This window comes from Salvelinus namaycush, unplaced genomic scaffold (assembly GCF_016432855.1).
Source record: "Salvelinus namaycush isolate Seneca unplaced genomic scaffold, SaNama_1.0 Scaffold3224, whole genome shotgun sequence".
Classification (NCBI taxonomy): Eukaryota; Metazoa; Chordata; class Actinopteri; order Salmoniformes; family Salmonidae; genus Salvelinus; species Salvelinus namaycush.
The window spans coordinates 1,729-17,870 of record NW_024060147.1 but is presented as its reverse complement, the minus strand read 5'-3'; the positions used below and the strand labels follow the sequence as shown (position 1 = coordinate 17,870).

General features: G+C 50.2%; 1 protein-coding gene across 1 annotated transcript; it reads right to left on the bottom strand.

Annotated features, from left to right (window-relative positions):
* Window positions 1-1,337: 1,337 nt before the first annotated feature.
* Window positions 1,338-15,391, bottom strand: LOC120040093 (growth arrest-specific protein 6-like; the record flags this gene model as incomplete). Its single annotated transcript, XM_038985353.1, has 11 exons — window positions 1,338-3,724; window positions 4,851-5,058; window positions 6,623-6,765; window positions 6,869-7,037; window positions 7,291-7,455; window positions 7,801-7,990; window positions 8,182-8,300; window positions 9,347-9,465; window positions 12,128-12,250; window positions 12,334-12,453; window positions 15,253-15,391. Coding segments are annotated over 11 exons (1,647 nt in total), but the record flags the coding sequence as incomplete, so codon positions are not given.
* Window positions 15,392-16,142: the final 751 nt, after the last annotated feature.

Below are 16,142 nucleotides of genomic sequence, written 5' to 3'. Positions count from 1 at the left end.
AGTAGGAAGGGCTTGGGTCAGTGAGAAGGAAGGGCTTGGGTCATTGAGAAGGAAGGGCTTGGGTCAGTGAGAAGGAAGGGCTTGGGTCAGTGAGAAGGAAGGGCTTGGGTCAGTGAGAAGGAAGGGCTTGGTTCAGTGAGAAGGAAGGGCTTGGGTCAGTGAGAAGGAAGGGCTTGGGTCAGTGAGAAGGAAGGGCTTGGGTCAGAGAGTAGGAAGGGCTTGGGTCAGTGAGAAGGAAGGGCTTGGGTCAGTGAGAAGGAAGGGCTTGGGTCAGAGAGTAGGAAGGGCTTGGGTCAGTGAGAAGGAAGGGCTTGGGTCAGTGAGAAGGAAGGGCTTGGGTCAGTGAGTAGGAAGGGCTTGGGTCAGTGAGAAGGAAGGGCTTGGGTCAGAGAGTAGGAAGGGCTTGGGTCAGTGAGAAGGAAGGGCTTGGGTCAGAGAGTAGGAAGGGCTTGGGTCAGTGAGAAGGAAGGGCTTGGGTCATTGAGAAGGAAGGGCTTGGGTCATTGAGAAGGAAGGGCTTGGGTCATTGAGAAGGAAGGGCTTGGGTCAGTGAGAAGGAAGGGCTTGGGTCAGTGAGAAGGAAGGGCTTGGTTCAGTGAGAAGGAAGGGCTTGGGTCAGTGAGAAGGAAGGGCTTGGGTCAGTGAGAAGGAAGGGCTTGGGTCAGAGAGTAGGAAGGGCTTGGGTCAGTGAGAAGGAAGGGCTTGGGTCAGTGAGAAGGAAGGGCTTGGGTCAGAGAGTAGGAAGGGCTTGGGTCAGTGAGAAGGAAGGGCTTGGGTCAGTGAGTAGGAAGGGCTTGGGTCAGAGAGTAGGAAGGGCTTGGTTCAGTGAGAAGGAAGGGCTTGGGTCAGTGAGAAGGAAGGGCTTGGTTCAGTGAGAAGGAAGGGCTTGGTTCAGTGAGAAGGAAGGGCTTGGTTCAGTGAGAAGGAAGGGCTTGGTTCAGTGAGAAGGAAGGGCTTGGTTCAGTGAGAAGGAAGGGCTTGGGTCAGTGAGAAGGAAGGGCTTGGGTCAGAGAGTAGGAAGGGCTTGGTTCAGAGATGAACTGGAACATAAATTGAGAGGAGAACCAAATGTTTGAAATGTGAACCAACTTCTCTCACTGTGGTGGGATCCCGGTATTAAAATGTTTTACATGATAAAAATACTGACTGAACCATGAAATTTGTTATTACGCTTCTGGTTCCACCTAGTGGTCATGTGATGTAGTTGCAGTGTTCAGCTCTGATGACCAGGGCCCTGTTCAAAACTAGTGCACTACATAGGGTCACATTTGGGACATTATCATGGTCAAACTGGGCTAAGACATAATGAGCAGCACAATGAAAAAAATATACTAAAAATAAATCTCTCCACAACCAGTTTTAAAACTCCATGCCATCATCTTTATTAAGTTTTCAAACAGACTGAATTGTTGTGATCAGGGATGTAAAGACTAAAAAGACAGGTGAACAAATCACCAGCCCAACAAACCTATAGTATAATAACACAGAAGAGAAAACCTCCATCAACCGCTCCATTGTGAAATTCATCAGAAACTCTAGATCCCAGAGGAGGAAATACCGCAGCCCTTTCTGGCCTAATGAAATAATGAAAGATTATGTTCTTCTGACATTCTTTAGAGAAGTGAAACCGTTTTGGATGATTATCTTGATGCGTTGAGGTCGTTTTTTTTCTTTCTTTCGTATTTTTTCTAAAAAGCATTTAGTCACATTATTTACACATACAGTATATTACAGCGCTTACACTCCTATTCTCTCAGTAGCTCAGTGTGGTGAAGCAGTGCTCTTGATGCCCTCCCCCTGTGTGTCTGATTGGTTACTGCATGTTAATTAGCCTCATCTGATTGGCTTAAAGTGTGTTCCTGGCGTGTGCTGATTGGTGATACTGAGGGAAGGAGGGAGGGGCATGTGAAAGGGGGACATTATGGAGTGTTTCATTGGCTGAGGGTGGTCGGCTGTAACTGTAGAGGACTAGAAGCATGGTTTGGGAGGGTAAGGAAGGTTTTTTTAATGGGGTCATATTAAGAGAAGGCCTAGCCCTATGTTGTAATCTGTAGGCAGTGTGCAGAGCTAAATTGCAGGTAAACTAAGTTTGCATTAAGTTGGAAAGCACCGAACAGATGTTTTTATTAAACTCAGTCCATTTTTACCTGCGATGGTGTGCAAGTTTTACAACAACAAAGCCTTGTGCTACTGAATACACACGGGACTGGGTCAGTTTACCAAACCTCTTCTGGAGTACTGCCAGCTATTCCACTTATGGATCCAGTTTGATCACCGTTAGCTCTGACGAAGGCCGTGAGCCCGATACATAAGCTTATTACACTAAAAGATACTGGCAAGAGCAGTGTGAGATATTGGATTTTTCTTTTCAAGATATCACTGAATTCTCCTACGCACCTGCAACCTCAGATGTGAGAGTGCTGCTCCTACATTCAATCACGCTGAGAGTAGAATGACTGAGTGAATGTCCAGGAGAAGGGTTGGTCGGGAAAAGGGTTGGTCGGGAAAAGGGTTGGTCGGGAAAAGGGTTGGTCGGGAAAAGGGTTGGTCGGGAAAAGGGTTGGTCGGGAAAAGGGTTGGTCGGGAGAAGGGTTGGTCGGGAGAAGGGTTGTTGGTCGGGAGAAGGGTTGTTGGTCGGGAGAAGGGTTGTTGGTCGGGAGAAGGGTTGTTGGTCGGGAGAAGGGTTGGTCGGGAGAAGGGTTGTTGGTCGGGAGAAGGGTTGTTGGTCGGGAGAAGGGTTGTTGGTCGGGAAAAGGGTTGTTGGTCGGGAAAAGGGTTGTTGGTCGGGAAAAGGGTTGTTGGTCGGGAAAAGGGTTGTTGGTCGGGAGAAGGGTTGTTGGTCGGGAGAAGGGTTGTTGGTCGGGAGAAGGGTTGTTGGTCGGGAGAAGGGTTGTTGGTCGGGAGAAGGGTTGGTCGGGAAAAGGGTTGTTGGTCGGGAAAAGGGTTGTTGGTCGGGAAAAGGGTTGTTGGTCGGGAAAAGGGTTGTTGGTCGGGAAAAGGGTTGTTGGTCGGGAAAAGGGTTGTTGGTCGGGAAAAGGGTTGTTGGTCGGGAAAAGGGTTGTTGGTCGGGAAAAGGGTTGTTGGTCGGGAAAAGGGTTGTTGGTCGGGAAAAGGGTTGTTGGTCGGGAAAAGGGTTGTTGGTCGGGAAAAGGGTTGTTGGTCGGGAAAAGGGTTGTTGGTCGGGAAAAGGGTTGGTCGGGAGAAGGGTTGGTCGGGAGAAGGGTTGGTCGGGAGAAGGGTTGGCCACTCGGCCAGCTCCTGGGTACATCCCAAATGGCACCCTATTCCCTAAATAGTGCACTAGTTTTGACCAGAACCCATAGGGGTCATATAGGGAATAGAGTGCTATTTGGGACTCATTCCTTGCTTAGGTTAAGGCCCTGTGGGTTATGGTGGACTGTAGTGGACAGGGGTGAAGTTTCCCCTTGCTACAGATCTAGGATCAGCTTCCACTCCCCCTAATCCTAACCTTAACCATTTGTGGGGGGAAATGTCAAACTGACCCAAGATCAGTGTCTAGGGGCAACTTCCCCCGACTCCAGTGAGGACGGGGCTGAAGGGGACTGCAGCGGTCACAAGGCCCCCCCCAGCAGAGGGCAGGAGTGGGAGCGGATGTCGTTGTGTTTGTGGAAGGCCTCGTCCAGGTCCAGACCCAGGCCGTTGATCGTCACCTCCATGCAGCCGTGGTAGAAAGACGACACAAGGGTCGACACCAGGGGCACGTCTGGTACAGGGGTTAGAGGTCACAGGTCAGGGGTCAGAACTGAAATTAATGACACCAGTTGAAGTCGTTAATGGTAATGGCGAAACTGTGTGTGTCAGTGAGGCTCTTTGTTTGTAACTGGGTGTTTGTCTAGAGTACAGTAGTAATGAGTGTGTATTGTTGCATGTCTCTCTCTGCCTATTCCCGTCTACCTCACCGGGGAGCCCTCCTATACCCATCTACCTCACCGGGGGGCCCTCCTATACCCGTCTACCTCACCGGGGTGCCCTCCTATTCCCGTCTACCTCACCGGGGAGCCCTCCTATACAGGTCTACCTCACCGGGGTGCCCTCCTATTCCCGTCTACCTCACCGGGGAGCCCTCCTATACCCGTCTACCTCACCGGGGAGCCCTCCTATACCCGTCTACCTCACCGGGGAGCCCTCCTATACCCGTCTACCTCACCGGGGAGCCCTCCTATACCCGTCTACCTCACCGGGGAGCCCTCCTATACCCGTCTACCTCACCGGGGAGCCCTCCTATACCCGTCTACCTCACCGGGGAGCCCTCCTATACCCGTCTACCTCACCGGGGAGCCCTCCTATACCCGTCTACCTCACCGGGGGGCCCTCCTATACCCGTCTACCTCACCGGGGGGCCCTCCTATACCCGTCTACCTCACCGGGGAGCCCTCCTATTCCCGTCTACCTCACCGGGGAGCCCTCCTATTCCCGTCTACCTCACCGGGGAGCCCTCCTATTCCCGTCTACCTCACCGGGGAGCCCTCCTATTCCCGTCTACCTCACCGGGGAGCCCTCCTATTCCCGTCTACCTCACCGGGGAGCCCTCCTATTCCCGTCTACCTCACCGGGGAGCCCTCCTATTCCCGTCTACCTCACCGGGGAGCCCTCCTATTCCCGTCTACCTCACCGGGGAGCCCTCCTATTCCCGTCTACCTCACCGGGGAGCCCTCCTATTCCCGTCTACCTCACCGGGGAGCCCTCCTATTCCCGTCTACCTCACCGGGGAGCCCTCCTATACCCGTCTAACTTACCGGGGAGCCCTCCTATACCCGTCTACCTCACCGGGGAGCCCTCCTATACCCGTCTAACTTACCGGGGAGCCCTCCTATTCCCGTCTAACTCACCGGGGAGCCCTCCTATAAAGGTGGTTGAAGGCAGACTGAGGTCAACCGTCTCCTGTCCAGGTGTGGTGTGACTCTGTCCAGGCTGACCGTCCACCTCTAGTATGGTCAGGTTCCCACTGACCGTCACATTGACCTCATGAACCTCTGCATCACACAGGAAGGCCGGGGCGCTGGCCACGATCACATCACCCACAGCGACCAGGACATACTGGGGTGGTTGAGAGAAAGAGACAGTCAGACAGACATCACACTCGAGACAAACAAAACATGAATTAATACGGAGTCAGACAGCAAGTCAGACAGCCATGTATGCAGGGCAGAATTAGACCAATATCCTTTAATAATAAAAACTAAAAGAAAGAGCAGTTCAGTTTTGGAAACATACAGTGGCACATATCACTACCAAGCCCTGCAATGCCAAGAGCTGAGCAAAGAAGAGAGTCCCCTCATCCAGCTGGTCCTGAGTTCACAAACCTCTTCTACTAACACACTGAAGCCTCAGTCCCCTCATCCAGCTGGTCCTGAGTTCACAAACCTGTTCTACTAACACACTGAAGCCTCAGTCCCCTCATCCAGCTGGTCCTGAGTTCACAAACCTGTTCTACTAACACACTGAAGCCTCAGTCCCCTCATCCAGCTGGTCCTGAGTTCACAAACCTGTTCTACTAACACACTGAAGCCTCAGTCCCCTCATCCAGCTGGTCCTGAGTTCACAAACCTGTTCTACTAACACACTGAAGCCTCAGTCCCCTCATCCAGCTGGTCCTGAGTTCACAAACCTGTTCTACTAACACACTGAAGCCTCAGTCCCCTCATCCAGCTGGTCCTGAGTTGACTAACCTGTTCTACTAACACACTGAAGCCTCAGTCCCCTCATCCAGCTGGTCCTGAGTTCACAAACCTGTTCTACTAACACACTGAAGCCTCAGTCCCCTCATCCAGCTGGTCCTGAGTTGACTAACCTGTTCTACTAACACACTGAAGCCTCAGTCCCCTCATCCAGCTGGTCCTGAGTTCACAAACCTGTTCTACTAACACACTGAAGCCTCAGGACCAGAACATCCAATCAATCAGAATAAACCAAATTACAACATAGTTAAAACAAAACTACATTGCTTATTGGGAAACACAAGCACAAACACAAAGCAAAATGCAGTGCTATCTGGCCCTAAATCGACAGTACACTGTGGCTAACTATTTGACCATGGTTACTGATCAAAACCTTGACAAAAGTACAGGCTCAGTGAGCACAGCCTTGCCATTGAGAAGGGTAGACACAGGAAAACCTGGCTCCCTGTAGAGGAAAGGCTGTGCAACCACTGCACAACAGCAGAACCTGAGACGGAGCTGCATTTTCTGACAAAATGTTAAAAATATAAAACAATTAGAGAGTGTCATTTCCACAAATATGAAACCCTTATTCAAGGTTTCAAAGACCTCTCTGCTGAGGATAGGCTAACCGTCCTGTTGAGGGAGGATGCAGAGAGCTGTGGGTTGGCAGCGCACTACGTTGCTGCCTGCCATAAGATGAGGGACCGTGTCTGACTGACCAACCAACCTGCACATGTCCTCTACTGTTATCGTTCAATGGTTATTTTGACCCTTAATTGTTGTTACTGTTGTCCCTGACAATATTGATTATTATTATTTGAATTCTGTTAATATTGTAAATCTCCAAAGTAAGCTTTGGCAATATCTACATTGTTACATCATGCCAATAAAGCAAATTGAGTCAGACAGACAGACAACGTCGGGTCAAAGTAACATCTCACCTCCCGCCACTCCTGGTTGTCTCTGTGGTAGTCGGAGAGAGAGATGGAGAGAGGCACGCTGTCCTGATAAACCAGAGCCAATAGAACCCCAACAGTGGAGGCTGGTCTCAGAGTCAGCTGGATACTCAGAGACTGGGACTCTGCTGGGGGAGAGAGATGTGGTTATACACACACAGGTAAATGTGTAAACCATACATACAAATCAGAAGATGCATAGAGACACACACACACACACAACAGACCCACCGTATGTGATGTTGAACAGAGCGAAGCCTGTCCCAGGGTAATAGGTTCCGGGGTTTTCTGTACTGAAACACTGCATGTTGTCATTAGACTTGATGGTCTCCTGAATGGACGTATCCTCTCCTGTTAACCAGCGCCACTCGCGCATACAGGCATCAAACCTCGGGTTCACCTGGAGAACACACACACACACACATTAGGCAGAGAACCCAACACACACACACATTAGGCAGAGAACCCAACCCACACACACACATATTAGGCAGAGAACCCAACCCAACACACACACACACACATTAGGCAGAGAACCCAACACACACACACATTAGGCAGAGAACCCAACACACACACATTAGGCAGAGAACACAACACACACATCTCCCCATAACAGAGATTCTAGAGAGAACATACCCCACCCCCCTAACCTGGTTGATGAGACTGTCCTCTTTGAAAGGGACGCCCCCTACAGTCAGGTTGAGTTCATGCAAGCCTTTCTTCAGGGTGAACAGATCTCCATTCACAGCTATCTTCATCACCGCCTCCCTGTCAATCTTTATCACCAGACTCCGCCCCTGCTCCTCCACTGAGATCTACAGACCAATCAGAAAAGACAGGAGCTCAAATTGTTAAAAAAACATTTGACACATTCTTATCCTAGTGTCTCAGTCCCAAATGATATCCTATTATATCCCAAATGATATCCTATTATATCCCAAATGATATCCTATTTCCTTTACAGTGCACACATTCTGACCAGGTCACCAGTAACACCTCCTCCAAAAAGTAGTGCGCTACATAGGGAATAGGGGGCCATTTGGGATGCACCCCTGAGCCAACGACCCCTCTGGAGAGGAGATGCCACTTTAGACTATTGAGACCCAACCCATAAGTTACACCCCCCCCTCCCCCTTGTAAACCCCAGAATAACCTCTGACCTTTCTCCACTGTCCGTCGTTGACGACGGGCCCGCTGCTGGTGACCCGGCTGACCGCCCCGTACCTCAGCTGCAGCTCCAGCTTCCCATGATGCATTGCCAGAACAATCCAGGAACTGTTCAGGTGACCACCAGCGAAGAAGATGACCCCCTCCGGGTCAAAGGTACGGAGGTCAAACTCAGCTGAGAAGCTAGAGGAGGGAGAGAGAGATAAAGACAGGATGTAATATAATTCTACAATGGTACAAGACTATGGTTGGAACTACGAACCCTTAAAATGCTTTTGCCTTGCTGGCATCTTTCCAGGTCTTTCTTGGAAAAGAGGTTGAAACCTCAGGAGACTGGTAAGGTTAAAAGGTTAGAGGTCAAAGGTAAGGCCTACCCAGTCTGGACTCTCCTGCGGAAGCGTAGCCTGACCACTGGAACACCGCTGAACATCCGGCCCAGGTAGAGAGAACGGGAGTTCCTCTTCATGGTGAGAGACACACATGTAGTGATCTCCTGGTGGGGGAGAGAGAGGGGGAGGAGAGAGAGGTGGGGGAAAGAGAGTCTAGTGATGCAGCCGTAAATTCACTCTGGCCATCTACTCCGATTTCAGAGCGCTGAATAACTGAAGAGTTTACGAACACTCAACACCCGTTGAATATGACCGGTGTCAGTAAACGTCCGCAAAAAAACATCATTAAATTGTTGCCAGCAGCAGTTACAGTCACCAACGCTCTGGATGACATGAAAACAGCCTGACCAGCTCTGCTACGCTGAGTAAAATGCTCAGAGTGAGGTGTTCTCCCATTTGTGTCTGGAAGTAGCTAGTAGACTGAAAATCCACAGGACGGTAGATCTCCAGGAAGAGGGTTGGGCAGCCCTGGTCTAGAGTACAGTGCTGCTTGTCGATAATGAACCTTTGATTGAATCGCGGACTAATAAATGGGTTTTTTTTTCTACAGGTCTTGATAATGTTTCCTACAGGTCTTAATGTTTCCTACAGGTCTTGATAATGTTTCCTACAGGTCTTAATGTTTCCTACAGGTCTTGATAATGTTTCCTACAGGTCTTGATAATGTTTCCTACAGGTCTTGATAATGTTTCCTACAGGTCTTGATGTTTCCTACAGGTCTTGATAATGTTTCCTACAGGTCTTGATAATGTTTTCTACAGGTCTTGATAATGTTTCCTACAGGTCTTGATAATGTTTCCTACAGGTCTTAATGTTTCCTACAGGTCTTGATAATGTTTCCTACAGGTCTTAATGTTTCCTACAGGTCTTGATAATGTTTCCTACAGGTCTTGATAATGTTTCCTACAGGTCTTGATAATGTTTCCTACAGGTCTTGATGTTTCCTACAGGTCTTGATGTTTCCTACAGGTCTTGATAATGTTTCCTACAGGTCTTGATAATGTTTTCTACAGGTCTTGATAATGTTTCCTACAGGTCTTGATAATGTTTCCTACAGGTCTTGATAATGTTTCCTACAGGTCTTGATAATGTTTCCTACAGGTCTTAATGTTTCCTACAGGTCTTGATAATGTGAGTGGGGACTTTTTACCTGACAGCTCCTGAGGTCGTGGCTCAACTTCTTGCCCTGCCGACCGTCACAGAAACACCGGAAACTACCGGGTGTGTTCACACACTCCTCACACACTCCCTGCTCACACTCGTCCACATCTGACAGAGGGAGAGAGAGAGAGAGAGAGAGAAAGAAAGACGGAGGGGGGGGGAGAGGGGGAGAGAGAGATACAGAGAGAGAGAGAGAAAAAAGAGGGAGAGAGAGAGAGAAGGGTGTCCATTGGTCCATCTTTGGAACTACAACCCCCAGACAAGGCTGGGGGAGAAAACCTCTGAAGTGAAAAACAACGTCTCTAAAATGTTATCAGCATCAACAGATGGAGGAACAACTCCTGACTTAGATCTCGCCTGATGTCAACTGAACCATGTCCCAAATGGCACCGTATTCCCCTACAGCCGGGGTCTAAAGTAGTGCACTACATAGGGAGTGGGGAACCATTTGGGATGAAGCCAGAACGTCTATCCCTGTCTGTCTGAATGACCTTAGAAGGCCATGAGGTTTATTATGATACGGATGGATAAATGTTAGTTCTTCTAAAGAGTGACTGTGACCGCCTCCCACCTTCCCTCCCCCGCTTTCCCTCCCTCCCTCTCTTCCCTCCCCCGCTTTCCCTCCCTCTCAGTAAGTAGAATGCAAGACAGGAACAAACTTGTTTGACCAATAAAAGACTAGGATTACATTTCCCAATGACATTTTAAAAGGACCATTGAGCGTTTGGCAGGAGAGGATGTCGTGCAGATAGAGATCGGCCTTCTAAAAAAAATTTACGGTATGTTTTGACTATAAATAAAAAGATGACGTGCTAACAGCTTACTTTGGCAGTCGAGGCAGTCGTCTGTGTGTGTGTGTGTCTCAGAGTGTGTGTGAGAGAGATTATGTACGCCTGTGGAGGCTGGTAGGAGGAGCTATTGGAGGACAGGCTGGAATGGTCCAAAAACATGAAACGTATGGAAACCACGTCGGACTCCGTTCCATTACAATGAGCCGGTCTTTCTATAGCGCCTCCCACCAGCCTCCACTGGCATATGTATGTGTGTATGACAGTGTGCGTGTGTTGGTAATTATGTATGACAGCTGGCTGCACCACTAGACCAGCTAGCTGGCTCTACAACACAGCTGGCTGCACCACTAGACCAGCTAGCTGGCTCTACAACACAGCTGGCTGCACCACTAGACCAGCTAGCTGGCTCTACAACACAGCTGGCTGCACCACTAGACCAGCTAGCTGGCTCTACAACACAGCTGGCTGCACCACTAGACCAGCTAGCTGGCTGTGTGACATATATATATACACACACTGCATTAAGGAATGTCTTCAGACGCCTTGACTTAAAAAAAAAAAAAAATTATCTAACATTTTACTCAGTACTTTGTTGAAGCAACTTTGGCAGCGATTACAGCCTCAAGTCTTCTTGGGTATGAAGCTACAAGCTTGGCACACCTGTATTTGGGGAGTTTCTCCCATTCTTCTCTGCAGATCCTCTCAAGATCTGTCAGGGTGGTTGGGGAGTGTTGCTGCACAGCTATTTTCAGGTCTCTCCAGAGATGTTTGATTGGGTTCAAGTCCGGGCTCTGGCTGGGCCACTCAAGGACATTCAGAGACTCATTGTCCTGTTGGAAGGTGAACCCTTTTCCCCAGTCTGAGGTCCTGATCGCTCTAGAGCAGGTTTTCATCAAGGATCTCTGTGTACTTGGTTCCGTTCATCTTTCCCTCGATCCTGACTAGTCTTCCAATTCCTGCCACTGAAAACCATCCCCACAGCATGATGCTGCCACCACCACGCTTCACCGTAGGTATGGTGCCAGGTTTCCTCCAGACGTGACCCTTGGCATTCAGGCCAAAGAGTTCAATCTTGGTATCATCATACCAGAGAATCCAAGCGGGCTGTCATGTGCCTTCTACTGAGGAGTGGCATCCGTCTGGCCATTCTACCATAAAGGCCTGATTGGTGGAGTGCTGCAGAGTTGGTTGTCCTTCTGGAAGGTTCTCCCATCTCCACAGAGGAACTCTAAAGCTCTGTCAGAGTGACCATCAGGTTCTTGGCCACCTCCCTGACCAAGGCCCTTTGCCCAGTTGCTCAGTTTGGCCGGGCAGCCAGCTCTAGGAAGAGTCTTGGTGTTTCCATACTTCTTCCATTTAAGAATGATGGAGGCCACTGTGTTCTTGGGGACCTTCAATGCTGCAGAACTTTTTTGGTACCCTTCTCCAGATCTGTGCCTCGACACAATCCTGTCTCGGAGCTCTACGGACAATTCCTTCGACATCTTGGCTTCGTTTTGCTCTGATATGCACTGTCAACTGTGGCACCTTATATAGACAGGTGTGTGCCTTTCCAAATCATGTCCAATCAATTGAATTTACCACAGGTGGATTCCAATCAAGTTGTAGAAACATCTCAAGGATGATCGATGGAAACAGGATGCACCTGAGCTCAATTTTGAGTCTCATAGCAGAGTCTGAAGACTTATGTAAATAAGGTATTTCTGTTTTTTATTTTCAATACATTTGCAAACATTTCTAAAAACCTGTTTTTGCTTTGTCATTATGGGGTATTGTGTGTAGATTGATGATGGAAATGTTTTATTTTTAATCCATTTTAGAATAAGGCTGTAAAGTAACAAAATGTGGAAAAAGGGAAGGGGTCTGAATACTTTTTGAATGCACTGTATATAATGTATTCTATACATTATAGTATGTATATGTATTACTTGTATATAATGTATCAGTACTGAGTAATGTGTTTTTGGTGTACTGCTCACCTAGGCAGGTCTTGGTGTTGTTGTCGTAAACGTATCCAGTCTCACACAGACAGTCATAGGCTCCATCCTGGTTCACACACCTCGCTGTCCCACACATACCTGGATCCTGGCACTCATCCACGTCTGAAACACACACACAGTAAGGACAGTTCAATACTTCCTTCAGGTAAGGTGTGTGTGTGTGTGTGTGTGTGTGTGTGTCTTACCGTTACACATCTGGCGTCCGACCAGCATATAACCACGGCGACAGGAGCAATGGTAGCTACCCATAGTGTTGTTACACTCGTGGTCACATCCTCCATTCCTCTTGTTGCACTCGTTGACATCTGCCAATCACAGGAGAGACACAGAGGACATGTGACAATATGAACCAATCACTTTATCCATCAACTACATTGAACATAGCTGTGTCGCATGACACTTTAATGTGAGTTCTGATCAAAACGTTTGTACACGTCAATCCACGTTTATACACACGATGAAAGACCATGTCTTAACTAAATAAATCACACACACGTCTCTTTTTGGCGGTTTATATTTAGAAAAACGCCACTTATTTGGGACCCGTTAGTCCTGAGTGACTGCTCTGATGAGCTGAATGGTTTCTGTGTACTTGTGGTTGGCCAGTGGAAAAGCCTCAGAGTCAGTCAGACACGTTGTGCTTTCCCCCGCCGACCAACAGCTAGGTGGCAGGATGAGTCACCACAGAAAAGTGAGCCATGGAGTCTGCATTCCAAATGGCTCCCTATTCCCATGGTGTTCTGGTCAAAAGTAGTGCACTATAATCAGGAATAGGGATCATTTGGGAAACAGACAGCAGCAGTGCAGGAGGCATTCACACTGAGACAGGTCACCAGCCCCCTCCCCCTCTGTAGAGACAGGTCACCAGCCCCCTCCCCCTCTGTAGAGACAGGTCACCAGCCCCCTCCGTAGAGACAGGTCACCAGCCCCCTCCGTAGAGACAGGTCACCAGCCCCCTCCGTAGAGACAGGTCACCAGCCCCCTCCGTAGAGACAGGTCACCAGCCCCCTCCGTAGAGACAGGTCACCAGCCCCCTCCGTAGAGACAGGTCACCAGCCCCCTCCCCCTCTGTAGAGACAGGTCACCAGCCCCCTCTCCCTCCGTAGAGACAGGTCACCAGCCCCCTCCCCCTCTGTAGAGACAGGTCACCCTCCCCCTCCGTAGAGACAGGTCACCAGCCCCCTCCCCCTCCGTAGAGACAGGAGCCCCCTCCCCCTCTGTAGAGACAGGTCATCAGCCCCCTCCCCCTCCGTAGAGACAGGTCACCAGCCCCCTCCGTAGAGACAGGTCACCAGCCCCTCCGTAGAGACAGGTCACCAGCCCCCTCCGTAGAGACAGGTCACCAGCCCCCTCCGTAGAGACAGGTCACCAGCCCCCTCCGTAGAGACAGGTCACCAGCCCCCTCCGTAGAGACAGGTCACCAGCCCCCTCCGTAGAGACAGGTCACCAGCCCCCTCCGTAGAGACAGGTCACCAGCCCCCTCCGTAGAGACAGGTCACCAGCCCCCTCCGTAGAGACAGGTCACCAGCCCCCTCCGTAGAGACAGGTCACCAGCCCCCTCCGTAGAGACAGGTCACCAGCCCCCTCCGTAGAGACAGGTCACCAGCCCCCTCCGTAGAGACAGGTCACCAGCCCCCTCCGTAGAGACAGGTCACCAGCCCCCTCCGTAGAGACAGGTCACCAGCCCCCTCCGTAGAGACAGGTCACCAGCCCCCTCTGTAGAGACAGGTCACCAGCCCCCTCCCCCTCTGTAGAGACAGGTCACCCTCCCCCTCCGTAGAGACAGGTCACCAGCCCCCTCCCCCTCCGTAGAGACAGGAGCCCCCTCCCCCTCTGTAGAGACAGGTCATCAGCCCCCTCCCCCTCCGTAGAGACAGGTCACCAGCCCCCTCCGTAGAGACAGGTCACCAGCCCCCTCCGTAGAGACAGGTCACCAGCCCCCTCCGTAGAGACAGGTCACCAGCCCCCTCCGTAGAGACAGGTCACCAGCCCCCTCCGTAGAGACAGGTCACCAGCCCCCTCCGTAGAGACAGGTCACCAGCCCCCTCCGTAGAGACAGGTCACCAGCCCCCTCCGTAGAGACAGGTCACCAGCCCCCTCCGTAGAGACAGGTCACCAGCCCCCTCCGTAGAGACAGGTCACCAGCCCCCTCCGTAGAGACAGGTCACCAGCCCCCTCCGTAGAGACAGGTCACCAGCCCCCTCCGTAGAGACAGGTCACCAGCCCCCTCCGTAGAGACAGGTCACCAGCCCCCTCCGTAGAGACAGGTCACCAGCCCCCTCCGTAGAGACAGGTCACCAGCCCCCTCCGTAGAGACAGGTCACCAGCCCCCTCCGTAGAGACAGGTCACCAGCCCCCTCCGTAGAGACAGGTCACCAGCCCCCTCCGTAGAGACAGGTCACCAGCCCCCTCCGTAGAGACAGGTCACCAGCCCCCTCCGTAGAGACAGGTCACCAGCCCCCTCCCCCTCTGTAGAGAGAGGTCACCAGCCCAGCGCTGACCTTCTCTTCGCAGGGTCATGTGACTTCTCAGCCTGCTCTACATGTGACCGGTTCACTTCCTGCACATCCAGTCCATATTGACCTGACCGACATATAGAGAAAGGGAGGGAGCGACAGAGAGAGGGCAGAGACATATAGACAACTCACACAGAGCCCAACCACAACCCAGTGGCACTCCAGGGACGGCGTGTGTGTCTGTGTGGATGGAGATAGCTTAGTGGCTTAGTCACTGTCTATCCAAGTCAAGGTCAGACAGGACACACCCTGTACCGATCATTGTCACATGCTGGAGACAGTGTGACACTGCAGAAAATCCTCTCTGTCCCCCACCTCTGTCACTTTGTATGTGTGACAAGTTGGCCTAACAAACAATACATAGTAGCCCTAGGACTTCTCCCTGACCATGTGGCCAGGCTCTATGTACCCAATACACTGGCCGTATTCCTCAGCATCACATCTGGGATGTATTGTGGGTAAATTGTGACTGACTGATCTCCAACTAGTAATGAGTAGTTATTTATGATGCCAGGTGATTTGTAGATCAGCCAGTGGGCTGCAACGTGGAACAAGTCCACTGTGTTTCTGAAGATCAGGTCACAGTACCTTTCTCACAACGGACTCCTGTCCAGCCAGTGAAGCAGTGGCAGAGGAAGTCACCCTTTTTGTCCTCACAGCGCACCGTACCTCGAGGATTACAGGGAGACGGAGAGCACTGGTCTGGAATATCTGAGAGAGGGGGAAGGGAAAGGGAGAGAGAGGAGGGGGGAGAGAGAGAGAGAGAGGAGAGAAAGAAAGAGAGCATTAGAGGTCATCCTGTCAGAGAAATAACATCCTACAGTACAGCAAGTCATAGATGTGAAGGTACATAGCACTATGTTACTATATAATGTGAAGTGTTTTAGCCAGGCTGGTCCAGGCAGGTACATAGCACTATGTTACTATATAATGTGAAGTGTTTTAGCCAGGCTGGTCCAGGCAGGTACATAGCACTATGTTACTATATAATGTGAAGTGCTTTAGCCAGGCTGGTCCAGGCAGGTACATAGCACTATGTTACTATATAATGTGAAGTGTTTTAGCCAGGTACATAGCTCTATGTTACTATATAATGTGAAGTGTTTTAGCCAGGCTGGTCCAGGCAGGTACATAGCACTATGTTACTATATAATGTGAAGTGTTTTAGGCAGGTACATAGCTCTATGTTACTATATAATGTGAAGTGTTTTAGGCAGGTACATAGCTCTATGTTACTATATAATGTGAAGTGTTTTAGGCAGGTACATAGCTCTATGTTACTATATAATGTGAAGTGTTTTAGGCAGGTACATAGCTCTATGTTACTATATAATGTGAAGTGTTTTAGGCAGGTACATAGCTCTATGTTACTATATAGTGTGAAGTGCTTTAGCCAGGCTGGTCCAGGCAGGTACATAGCTCTATGTTACTATATAATGTGAAGTGTTATAGCCAGGCTGGTACAGGCAGGTACATAG